This window comes from Theropithecus gelada, chromosome 4 (assembly GCF_003255815.1).
Source record: "Theropithecus gelada isolate Dixy chromosome 4, Tgel_1.0, whole genome shotgun sequence".
Lineage (NCBI taxonomy): Eukaryota > Metazoa > Chordata > Mammalia > Primates > Cercopithecidae > Theropithecus > Theropithecus gelada.
The window spans coordinates 42,629,728-42,642,715 of NC_037671.1; the positions used below are offsets into that span (position 1 = coordinate 42,629,728).

The 12,988-nt window shown below is 50.2% G+C and overlaps 1 protein-coding gene across 1 annotated transcript in view; it reads left to right on the forward strand.

The window, feature by feature from the left end:
• Positions 1–8,630: 8,630 nt before the first annotated feature.
• The window catches only part of TDRG1 (testis development related 1), a 44,878-nt gene continuing 40,520 nt past the window's right edge, over positions 8,631–12,988 (forward strand). Inside the window, 2 exon segments of the mRNA XM_025383758.1 lie at positions 8,631–8,822; positions 11,212–11,354. Coding sequence (XP_025239543.1) covers positions 11,321–11,354 — 34 coding nt within the window. The 5' untranslated portion in view covers positions 8,631–8,822; positions 11,212–11,320.

The following is a 12,988-nucleotide window of genomic DNA, read 5'->3' on the forward strand; positions in this document are numbered from 1 at the left end:
TGGGACAGGACCCAGGAAGGAGGAAGTGGCACATGCCAGGCAGGGTGTGATCATCCCACTGCACTTGGCCTTCTCCCGGCATCTAATTTTAGCTGTCACATTTAAGAAGGATTTGGAAGTTCTGGAGCAGAGCCAGAGCCAATAGGAGAAATGATGAAAGATTGAAAAAAATAGAACCTGTAGGAAAAGTCTAGAAGAGGTGGGAGTTAAATGGGGCTGGGAGAGGCAGGTGTATGCAAATGAGCAGCTCTTTAGTTTGAGGACGGTGGGGAGACCAGAACTGGGGGACATTGATTTATACAGCAGCAAGAAAGGTTTAAGTTAGACTCCAGGAAGTGAACCTTGATGAAGGCTTCTGGTGAACTAACTACTTCCCTTGGCTGCCCCTCTGCTCAGGAGGCCCTGGTAGGCCCCTCCCTTTTCCCACAAGGGGCCAGGCACGAAGATGACTGGGAAATGTGAAGTCCTAGAGGGCTGTAAAGGCAGGAGATATCTGATACTGTCCTTAGGTCATATGACACGGAAGGAGCCTGAGCAGGGTCTGTCTGCTCTGGTTTCTGGGCCTGATGCAGGGGCTGGAGCAGATGACTTCTTGGGTGTGGGGATTCCTCACGTGGCATGGGGAAACAGTGACGTTTCAGGAATTGGATACTTTTCACATTCCTCTAGGTTATCTCCCATATGGCTATATCCCTAGGAAATGTCTCACATCAGTTAAAGCAGTTGATGCATTCTAACTATGACCCTGGGATCAGCTTTAGGAAAGGGGTCGCTGAAGATTAACGGAGAGTCATGCATCCCAGGATGTCAGAACTAAAAGGATTGTGGCAGATTAACCAATCCAACCTCCCACCCCTTTACAAGTGAAGACACAGAGCTCTGGGGAGCTTTCAGAAATTAGAACATTAGGGGCGAAATCAGCAGCAAACCCCGGTCCCTGGACTTCTGACCCAATGTTCCTCCAACCAACTCCTGTTTGACTCTCAAAGTGAGAGCCAGGAGGTCAGGGGAGAGGTCAGAATGAACACAGGAGAAGGATAAAGGCCTGGGAAGAGGTGATGGGGCCAGAAATGGGGAAGGGGCAGGAAGGAAAAGAGAAAAGAAAGCTTTTCCTCTCTTGGGCTAAGTGGTGAGAGGAGTCAGGCAAGATTTTCTGTTGTTTTAGAGAGAACTAAGGGTAGAGGGCTGGTATGGGAGGCAGGGCTGCTGAGGGGGGCCTCTCACGGGGGGCTCCTTTGGGGTTGGCACTTTCTGAGCTGGCCGGCTTCATCCACCCGCCTTCCCTAGATTTCCCCACTTCCTATATTTTCACCTGCCCCTTTCCCCGGTTAATCTCTGAGACCACAAGAAGAGTGGGGTTCTGGGGGCAGATAGAGGAAGGACTGTGAATGGGGTGTGATGTCCTAGAGATGTCACCTGGAAACAGATGTGTATACCCCAGAGTATACCTGAGCCCCCACCAGGTCCCTCACCAACATCTCAAAGCACAAAATGGCATCCCATGTACTGAAGACCTACTCACGGTAAGGGCTGGAGCAGAGAGGAGGATCAAGAGGCTTGCAAGTACGAGTTCCCTGTGGGAGAAAGTCAGTTTGGTTTCCCTAGTTGGAGGGCCTCTCTGTTTTCAGGCTTCCATGAATGTCTGAGCAGGAGCCATGCACCAGTGTCCCTCTCCCAGGTCACATGCCTCTAGGACCTCTGCGTCCATCCTCCTGCCTAAGCATTTCCCTGACACACCTCCACGTGGCATCCTTCTCTCCACAAGGGAGCAGTCTCTGGGCTTCCTCCAGCTTTCCTCATGCTTTTAAGCTAAGCCACAGCCCCTCACTGGGATCTTTGGAAGAAGGACCACTCCTAGCTGTGCTGGGGAAACTGCCAATGCAGTGGTCTCCCCACTCCTCTACTTGTTCCTAGAGACCCTATTCTATCTTATCAAGTTCCCGGGCCCACCTGTCCTCTCCTCCCTTTCTTCCGTAAGGATGCTGCAGCCACCCCTGCACCTGGCCGCTAGAGGGCACCATGCCCTCACTGCCACCCCAGCTCTCCAGCCCACTCCTACCTCTGCCTTCCTTATAGTCCTGCCAGATCGCACTTGGCAGAAAGGAGCCAATTAGGAAATCCCAGGATAATCTAAGAGGTTTATGTCAAAAGGTTTACAAGGGAAAAGGTAGGTAAAAATAAGTGCCTGGCACTCTGCCAGCTGCAAGGGATTGAAAGGTGAATAAGACCCCTACCTGCCCACTTCTCAGTCTCAAAGAGGAGACAGGTAATGACTGTGCAGTAGGGGAGCCCAGGAGGGTAGAGAAATGCAGCCTGCCGATGGAACAGCCAAGAGGGGCTCCCTGCCCCCAACTTCAGCAGGGGCTCGGGGAAGATTCCTAGAGGATTCCTGAAAGGTGAGTAGGAAGCAGCAGGTGAGGGAGGCAAGGGCAAATCAGGAGGCAGGGACAGCAAGCCCGGGAGTGAGATCAACATGAGCAGAGGCTGGGAGGCATGACAGATTTAGAGTGGAACACAGGGTAAGTAGACTTACGTCGTATTCCAGACACCAGGCTCTGTTCCTCTCCTTTCCTGGTCTGAGGAATGCCCAAGTGTGGGAGCTTTCAGTGCCACCCTAAGAAGCCTAGTGGAGTTCCCAGGCCCTCCTGCAGCCCTGCCCTCCTCCTCTTCTCTAGAGAGGAGCGGAGTATCCGGGCTTGGGGGAAGGTGCTGTCACTCAGTCCTCATGGTGCTCCCTGGATGCTGACCTCCTGATTCAGGTTGTTATTATTCCCATTTTGCTGACGAGAAACCAGGGGCTCAGGAAGATGCAGGAGCCTGCGCAGGACTGCACAGCAAAGCCAAGCCCCTCAGCCAGGGCTTCTGCCCCCAGCCCCTGTGGCCTGTGCTGCTTAGGAGAAGGGACGGAACGGAAACCCCTCTCTCCCCATGTGGTTCAGAAGGCTGACACTAGCCATTTAAAGCAGATTTTTTTTTTTAATGGAGGTTTTCCAATTACAAAAGTAATAAATACTCATTATTTTAAAAATCAAACAATATAGAAATTCACAACATTGAAAGTAAAAGTTTCTTATAATCCCACCTCTCTCTCCCCAAGATAACCACTCTTAACAGTTTGATATGTATTTTTCTAGACTTTCCCATGGGTTTGCAAATATGATTGTACATTTTTAAAAAATGAAATTATGCTTTGCTGCAATTTGCTTTCTTCAACTTGTCAGTCGTGAACTGTTCACATGCCTGCATACTGATCGACAAAGTGGGGTTTCTTGTGATCCCCACTTATTGCTGAGGAAACCAGGCTTCCTCAGGGAAGATAAGTTTCCCCAACCACACAGCTCAGGAGGGACAGACTTAGCAGCCCAGCCTGTCAAGATCTGGGGCAGCCAGTGGGGAGCTGCCCATAGCTACACCCGCCCACTCACTGCTTTTTCTCCCAGCAGCCTTCTCACCATCCTCAGCTGCTGAGAATTTTTAGGAATGGATTTCTGTGTCATTTCTAATAGATCAGGAATATCCTAGCAAGACAGATTGCCTGAGCCTGTTAGGTGGTAAAATCCAGGCTCATCCCTCTTGTATGCAGATCATTCCTTTTCCTCAGGAAGGAAGCTCTGGGTAGCAGCTCCCTGGGGGTGGGAGGTGGGGGGTGGAATGAAGCAGCACAGGGCCGCTGACCCACCAGCCTCCTGAAATAGCCAAATATCTGGGCTGGGGGAGGCAAGTGCCACGAAATTCAGTCAGTAGCATACCTTCACCTGTGTAGTCTCGGGAGTAGCACGGCATCCCTGGGGAGCTGGTTAGAAATGCAAAATCTCAGCCCACAGGCCAGACCCACTGAATCAGAATCAGCATTTTAACAAGATCCCTGGGGGAGTCCTATGCATAGTAAAGTATGAGTAGCTGGGGTTTGGCAGTATTCTGGTTCCTATAAAGCCAGCCCATGACTTCTTTTCCAGAAGTTTAGTTGATGCACTTGGTATTAGAAACTTAATAAGAGCTAGCAGTTACAGGGACGTTTCTATGTGCCAGGCAACGTTGCAAGTGTCCTACTTACATGAATTCATTTAATCCTTATAAGGATGCTATGAGTTGAGGTACCATTATTATCCTGATTTTACAGATGAAGAAACTGAGGTGCAGAAAATTTGCTTAATGTGCCTGAGGTCACATGCTAACTAGAGGGTAATCTGGGACTTAAACTCAGTTCCTCCAGGATCTTCACCACCACAGCACACTGCCCTGCAAGTAGATGCACCCATCTGGCATGGAGCAGTTTTGACAGGCATCTCCAGAGTGGCATTTCCAAGTGGAGCTTGCCAACACATCTTGCTTTTCTCCCCCACCATCTTCCCCCTTCCTAAAGACTGGTCATCTTGGAGAAGCTGCCAGAGCTCAGCATGAACCTCGCCACTGCTTTTGTGGTGATGCTGAGACCAAGAAGTAATAGCAGCTTATTACATCTGCAAAACCCTTTATCATCTATGATGTCTCTTTATTCTCCAAGAACCAAGTGAGATGACGCAGGTGTTACTATCCTCACTGGAAGAACAGGAAAGGAGCCTAGAGACACCCAGTGACTTACAAGGTCATGCAGAACAGAGACTAGCAGCCAGGCCTCCTGACTTCTGGAGCATCTTCCTTTCATCTCTCTAGGATGCCCTCTTCTCTAGAAGACTCTATACCAGTCCTCTCCACCCTGAAGGCGGCCAGCATCTCCTCTCAGTGCTTCTGCAGCTCTGCAGGGGAAACTGGGTCCCTGATGAAGCTTCAGCCTCTCTCCCAGGCTGCCTCCTGCCTGAAGCAATTATAAATCAGGGCATTTTCCTTTCATTCAGACCTGATGTTTAATTCATCGCTATTCTGGCTGCTTTAATGCAGAGAACATTTATTCAGTGGAATAGCTTTGTTTTGCCTCCCAAGCTTTATTCTCCTCTTTAGAATACCATTGCTATTGCAGAGGGGGCTTCCTGTTAGCCAGCTTTGGAGACCCTCCCCCTTCTGCTCCCTGAGAGTGGCCCAGCCCTGCCATCTTATATGGACCCACCCCTGGGCCGAGAGTGAGCTTCAGCTCCTGAGAATGAGGAGTCCAGGCTTTTCTGTCCTTGGTCTAAGCACCTGACATTTTCAATTTGCTCACCACCCCCCTTTCTCCCAGGCCACATGCCTGGTGTGATGAGCTGCCTGGCTCCCAGATAGGGCTGCTACTGCCCAGGACACAGGAAGTTGGAAGGGCCTGGAGTGGAGCGGGGGTAGCACAGCTGTCGTGCTTCCTTCTTGGAGCTCCTGCCTTGTGGCACTTACCACATCTTCAACTTCTTGCAGTCTAGACAAATCTAGAACCTTGGACTCCAATCCCTGAATGCTATGCCACCTCCTGACAATAAACCTCCCTGGTGATCATTTCCATTGTCCTGGATCTCAGACTGCTAAGTGTCTACAAAATACCCATTCCTTCTCTATTTTGTAAAAACAAAACCCTCAGCTAAGCATCATGCTGGAAACCCAGTTTACATATAAAACTACATTGCCCAACCTCTCTTGTAGCTGGGTGTGTTCGTATGACTAGGTTCTAGCCACTGACAGCTAAGTGGAAGTGTTGTGTGGGACTTCTGTGAAGCTTTCCTAAAAGAGAGAAGGCACAACTTTCTTAATTTATCTTCTGTTACTTACTAGCTGGAATGTAGATGTAAAGACTGGAACTCTAGCAGCCATTTTGAACCATGAGGTGGAAGCCACATATTGGGTTTAGGAGAGACACAAGACAGAAGGAGATGGGTCGCTGACACTGAGGATTCATCTTTCTGAGTGGTTGGCTCATCTCTGAATTTCCTTTACAATAGAAATAAGCTTCTATCTTGTTTTAGCTACTTTTATTGTGTGCCTTTCAGACATAGGTAGCCAAATTAGTTCCTAACTGATGAAGACACAGCCATTTACCACTTTCTTGATCTCCATGATGGAAGCTGCTTGCCTGCCAAGCTCACTACCTAAACCAGTTTCTGATACAAGATTTAAGAATGTAGCACCTAATAGAAATGAAGGACAGAAGAGCTACAGAGGAGGGATGTGGAGTCTAGGACACAGAGTGAAGAATGAGCGGACATAAATTCAACTTGCTCACAGTACAGATGGGAAGACTGCGTTTTGGAAATAATTAGTCATTAGCCCATAGACCTAGAGCTAATAAGTGGCAAATTCAGGATTCGATACCAGAATTTTTTACTCAAACCATCACTCCATTACCACTTAGAGAGAGCTTGGGACAACACGAGGGAAGACATGCCACATCTTCCAATCTTGCCATGGTCTTGTCCTCACTGTGAGAACTGGAGCTTGTCCCCACAGAGCTCTGCTCCTTTCTCCTTCTCTTGTGAGGTACATGTATTTATAAAGCAACAGACTTCTTATTATCATACAAAGCAGATGTAGGGGAAGGAATCAGCCCTTTTTGGGGCAAAGCCACCTAGTAAGAGGTGAGCTTTCGCCGGGCGCGGTGGCTCAAGCCTGTAATCCCAGCACTTTGGGAGGCCGAGACGGGCGGATCACGAGGTCAGGAGATCGAGACCACCCTGGCTAACACGCTGAAACCCCGTCTCTACTAAAAAATACAAAAAACTAGCCGGGCGAGGTGGCGGGCGCCTGTAGTCCCAGCTACTCGGGAGGCTGAGGCAGGAGAATCGCGTAAACGCGGGAGGCGGAGCTTGCAGTGAGCTGAGATCCGGCCACTGCACTCCAGCCTGGGCGACAGAGCGAGACTCCGTCTCAAAAAAAAAAAGAAATGCTGGCCACCACTACCCACTTTCTAGTCCACATAGCTGCTGTACAGTGCAATCGCTCATCACCCTATCAAAGGCGGGTTTCAGCTGCNGGGGGAGGCAGGCGACGCGCGAAGCGGGGGGGGGGGGCGCGGGGGGGGCGGACGGCCGCCCACCCCACCCCGCCGGGGGGGAAAAGGAGAAACCCCGCCAAAAAAAAAAAAAAAAAAAAAAAAAAAAAAAAAAGAGGTGAGCTTCCTCTGGCCCGTCTCAGGCTGGAGGAGGGTGGCTTCCGTTTTTCCATACCCTGCTTCCCACCCTGTAGGTACAGAGCAATGGTTAAGCTCAGGCTTTGAAACCAGGCTGCTCTGGTTTGAATCCTAACCCCACCACTGACTGACTCTGTGACCTTGCCTCCCCATGCCTCAGTTTCCTCACCTATAAAAGAGGTGATAATTATACCCACCTTCTAGGGTTGCTGTGAAGGTTGAAATAATAAGGGCGCAGGGTGTTAGTTATTACTATTTTCCAGAATTACTATCTTCTAGATCGAGATCACCTTGTCGTAGACACACTGACATGGTTGACATTTTAAAGTTTTGCTTGTTTTTCATGTTATAATATGGTCATAAGTTCCTTGATGGCATGGAGCATATTAGTCTTTGTTCATCAATACTTAGACTGGTACCTAGCACACAGTAGATACCCAATAAAAACGTGCTCAATAGAGCCAGGCAGAACTGAATTCTTTCCGCTTCTGAGGAGCATCTTCCATTCTCCCTCCCGTCTCCCTCTCTCCCTTCTTCGCTCTTTGTCCGACACTCTTTCTGTCTCTGTCTTTCCCTCTACCACCTCTCTCTCTATTTAATATACTCCCTCTTGCTCTTTCTTTCAACCATTTTCCCCACTCTGTTCCAGGCTTCACACTGACATGTGTGCCCCTGTCCCTGGCTGCCCCGTCTCCAGAGCACGATCATATTCTGCTCCGAATTTGCCTCCAGGATCAGTCCTCCCGGGAGGCCTCCTATCGCTCAGCCTTGAGGACACTGAAGCATCAGGGCTGGATGGGAGCCTCACTACCTGTTCTATTCCAGCCTGCTCACTTTTCAGATGAGGAGGCCAAGGTACAAAGTACTGAGAAAGTTGCTTCACAGTCATGTGGCCAGCTTGTTCCAGAGCTAGGATTAGAACCTGGGCTTTCCCACTCTCAGCCCAATGCTCTTTACATTAGAGCATTCACAGAGGCAGTGGCAGAAACCTAGTAGGAGACCACTGAATGCTTGTTAGATGAATGAATGAATGAATGAATGAATGAATGCTGTTGGAAGAGGAGAGCTACTCAGACAATACTACTTGTTTTTCTGCAGCTCCTTTTGACCTGCTCTACCCCTGCCCCACCCTCCACATGCCTGGGGTCCCCAGAGGAGGTCTTTGGCACTGTTAGTCTTGCCTGTGACCCTTCCACCACCCCTGAGGAGTCAGCTGTCTTTCTCCCTCCTCTCACTCCTGTGTGCATAAAGGCCATTTTCATTGTTCTCTGTGGAAAGATCTTTAGAGGACCGAGGCCATTCTCTGAGAACAAAGCCTCCTCCTAGGGAGTGTTGGTCAGGGCTCTTGTCATTGTGGCTTGCTGTCTGCTCAGAGCCTGTGTTTTGACCAGAACAAAGTGATTCCGATTGGAACCCTGTAGCTTGTTGCTGGCTGTGCCTGCTTTTCCTGCAGATGTGTAGCCCCATTCTGGCCTCTTCTCCTCTCAAGGAAAGGGGAGTTGTCTTCAATTGATGGCCCCTCCCCAAAGCCCAGCCCCCTCCTTCTCCATGCCTTTCCCCTCTACCCTACCCGGCACCTCCCGGACACTACCTGCCGCTGCAGTTCCTTGTTGAACTGTTCTTGTTTTAATTCCATCCCCTGCAATTGGAGCCTGAATAATGAGTTATTTCACAGGATGATTGATCTGGGTATTAGGGCATCATTTAGTTTGCCATTACAACAGCCAATTTTGGTTACATGCTCAGCTGTGAAGGGGAAATGGGCCAGCCTGCTGGAGCTTTCTAAAGCATGGAGCTGGTGAGTAGGGGGATGGGGTGCTGGGCTGAGGGGCAGAGGTGGCAGGTGGGCAGGACGAAGGGGTCTGGCTTGCTTCAGCCAAAATGTCTTTATTCGTAGAATATGATGCTGGGAAAGAAATTTAAGGATTGAAAAGGGATATAACCCTTTCTCAAAGGGACAGGAGGAGTGGAGTTTTCAGGTTGTAGATGCCAGGAGTGGAAAGGTCTCTCTTAAATAACCGAGTGAGTGAACCCCAAATTAAAGAGCATTACAGACTCTCCAGTATTTCAGGATGACAGAATAGTGGTCCATCCTTACTCGCCAGTCCCATACCAGACCCAGCTGCAGAAATTTCAGTGGCTCCCCCATTTATTTTCCTCATAGCACTTCTCATAACCCAACACTTCCCTTTCCATTTACTTTAAGTGAAGTCTCGCCTATCTCTTCCTCAATGAGAATGAAAACTACATGAGGCCAAGTACCACGTCTATGCTGCTCATCTGTTTCCCCAGGGCCTGAGACAGTGCCTGGCACTTCATGGCACTCAATAGGCATTTGTTGAATGAAGTGAATGAGCATCAGAGGGCACTGGTTTCATGGATCTGAGTATGGGGGACAAGGCATAACATGCGCAGTGATCTCCGACTCCCCCACACGAAGCACATGCACGGTGGTCTCTGACCCCTGCACGAAGCACATGCACAGTGGTCTCTGACTCTCCCGCACGAAGCACATGCACGGTGGTCTCTGACCCCCGCACGAAGCACATGCATGGTGGTCTCTGACTCCTCCGCATGAAGCACAGGCACGGTGGTCTCTGACTCCCCCGCACGCACGCAGGCTGGTCTCTGACTCCTCTGCACAAAGCACATGCACGATGGTCTGACTCCCCCGCATGCGCACGGTGGTCTCTGACTCCTCCACACATGCACGGTGGTCTCTGACCCCCACACGAAGCACATGCACTGTGGTCTCTGACCTCCGCACAAAGCACATGCACGGTGGTCTCTGACTCCCCCGCACAAAGCACATGCACTGTGGTCTCTGGCTTCCCCGCACGCTCGCGGTGATCTCTGACTCCTCCGCACAAAGCACATGCACAGTGGGCTGGCTCCCCCGCATGCGCACGGTGGTCTCTGACTCCTGCACACATGCACGGTGGTCTCTAACTCCTCTGTGCCCCTTTTGAGCATCTTGGGAAAGCAGTAGACCCTCTCCCCAGGAGAAAGTGTACACACATCTGCAATGCGGTATTTTGCAAATAAATTCTAATAGTGAACAGAAACTTCTGCAGAAGCTGCAGTTTTCTTTAGAACCTCGGTCAAGAACTCCTAGCATAGAACTACACAGGGAACATTGAATTTGGAGTCAGTAGACTTGAGGTCTTCCCTATGGAGAAGTCACTGAACATTTCTGAAGTTGTTTTTTCTTGCCTATTTCACAAACATCCCATACAATGTTTGTGAGAACGCCTTCTTATCTGCTAGTTGTAATTAATAGCATCACTGGCCGTTTCAAGCCTGTCTATGACGAAATGAGTTTCCTAAAAAGAAATTAAGGAAGGCTGTCCTATGGGGAGGTACAGCTTTGTAATCACTCTTGGCTCTAGCCACAGAGGGGCCATCCCCTGCAGCCCCCCGCCCCGCAAAGGCCCTCCAATATTCCAACTATCCGCAAGCTTTAAGCCTGGCCTGTTAGAGAAATAATCAGATGACCTGGTCATGATTTGCCTGAAGCATTTGGGTAACAGTAGCAACAAAAGTTGAACAGACTTTAGCTACATTACCAAAGCTATTAAAGTTAAAAACCACTAAACAACCACAGCTTGCTTCCAATCATCCACCCCACAGGCATGCAAAACAAAACCAACAAGAATGTGTTAGAATAAAATGGACACTGAGTCTTATTAATGTCTTGAGTTTGTCTGGAGCTTTAAAAGCAAACCCCTGGCACAACCAGTAGGCATTGTTGAGCAGCACAAGGTCCTTCCAGGAGCATCCTTACACCCCCACACTAGACACCTTTAGGTCCTAGGCTAATTTTCAGGATCCATGATTAGAAGGCATTTGTGAACACAGATGTGACATGGGGGATAGTGGATGGGGAATACCTCTGGCATGGGAGGTCAATGAGTCAGAGTTGAAGACCCTGGGGCAGGCACAGCAGCCAGAAGGATGGGGGCACCAAGTGGGAGCTAAGATATGGGACCAGGGGAAGCCCTACATGTATGAACAAGGGCATTGACTGTGAGTCAGTCTTGGGGGCAGAAGTAGACAACAGCATCAGAGTCTGCCAACAGCCATCATTCTGCATTGGCAGGCTCTACAAACAGAGGGAGGTTCTGCAAACAGTGCAAGTGCATTAAATAGCTTCAGATCCTCTAACCAGCAGCTTGCTCTATACACAGAGAACGGTGCAGTCTCCAGGGATCTGGTGAGCAGACGGCTACAGGATTTGTACCCCAGGATTAAAGCCAGAAACCAAAAGACCATCTGCCGGTACACATAGGAGGGAGGATGCAGGTCATTTTCATGTTCAGTGACATTGTAGGTAGGTTCATTTTCCCACAAGACCTGAGGTCTTGACACCTCTATGTGGCTCTTGCTGCCCTCCCCTGAGAAGATCAGAGGGTGGGCAAGTTCCTGATTCCTTCCTGTAGCACAGCATAACAAGTTTCTCATTGGGAGTCGCTGGGTGTCTGGCTGTGGTGGGTGTGGACCATGCATTATTAAGAGAGAGGCGAAGCTCCCTGTAGAAGGCTGAAGCCAGTGGCCATTGCATTGTGCGGCATTGCTCAGCCTTTCCAGTTTACAGTCCATTTGGACATCCATTATTTATGGTAACCGAGTGGCTATGAACAAGCTGAGACTCAATTAAGGTAACGTCCCCCACGCAGAAACCATGGTTAATGCTGAGAAGTTATTCCAACTCCCACTTTACCATCGCAGAGCTGGAGACACAAAGAGACCAAGAAGTGGAATTAGAGAAACCCAGAGATGGAGGCAGAGAACAGAGAAATGAAAAGAGAGGCAGACACCCCCCCTCCCAACACCTGCCCACAAAGCCAGAGGCTTTTCCCACGGGTCATCTTAGCGCTCTCCTGGCTCTCCTGGAGTCCCCTGTGCCCTGTCTTACAGGAGAAGAGTGTTCTGGCTCCTGGAGGCCTGAAATTGATTATCCCAGTCTCCACTGTCCCCATCTCTTCCTTCCCTCTTAGTGTCCCTCCTGTCCTGTGCCCCAGGACATGGGAGAGATTGGATACATCCTCGGAGGACTGTGGATGGTGCCTGCAAGGGGAACTGGGTGTCAGGGACAAGCTGCTGGCAGTTCTAGAGTCCATGGAGCTGGAGGACAGGAGAGGGAAGCGAGAGGTGTGGCCAGGGAGGGGCTCTGGGAAAGGCATTGCTGGGGAGGGCTGGAGGTGAGGTTTTGGTGTGGAAGTGGAGAGGAGAGTAGGCGGCAGAGAAGTGACTGAGGAAGGGGAAAGACAGGCAGAGAGGGAAGAAAGTGGGGGAAGATGCAGGGGAGGTGGGAGAGAGGGAGGTGAAGGAAGAGAGAGACAGAAGAGGGGAACCGTGGAGGTTGGGGTGGCAAGGGCAGAGAGAGGCAGAGTGTTTCAGAGCTGGCAGAGCCCGTGAGGACAGGCATGGTGCTTAGGTGGGAAGCCCTTGAGGAGACTGACTGACAGTGGCTACCTGAGCATCGTGGAGAATGGCAACAGAGTTTCCTGAGTGTCCTGGGCCCTGAGTCCCAGATTCCTGGGTTGGGGCAGTCTGCTGGCTCCCTGCTCTGTTCCCTGCTCAGGAGGCTGGACAGGTGCAGGAGAACCTGCGGGGGCGGCTCTGCAGGCAGCAGGAGTGGCTGTGTCAGCTGCAGGGTCCAGACCTGACTCAGGACGGGAAGAGCAGGCGGCAGACCTGACTGTCTTCTGTCCCTCTCATGACTGCATCTCCGCCATGCTCACTTCTCCTCCCTTTCGTTTCCCTACTGGAGCCCTGCAGGTGGCCTGGGGCAGAGTCCTGCTGAGTTCTTTCTTGTTGATTATAAGTCATGTCCATCTACCTCCTCCTGCTTTGCCCACTCTTCCTTCTAATTGAGATACAGTTTCATGGTTGTTATTGTTATTATTTTCATCATCATCTTTATTACCATTATCTTTTGGAAGCTTGTAAGCTCCCTGAGGG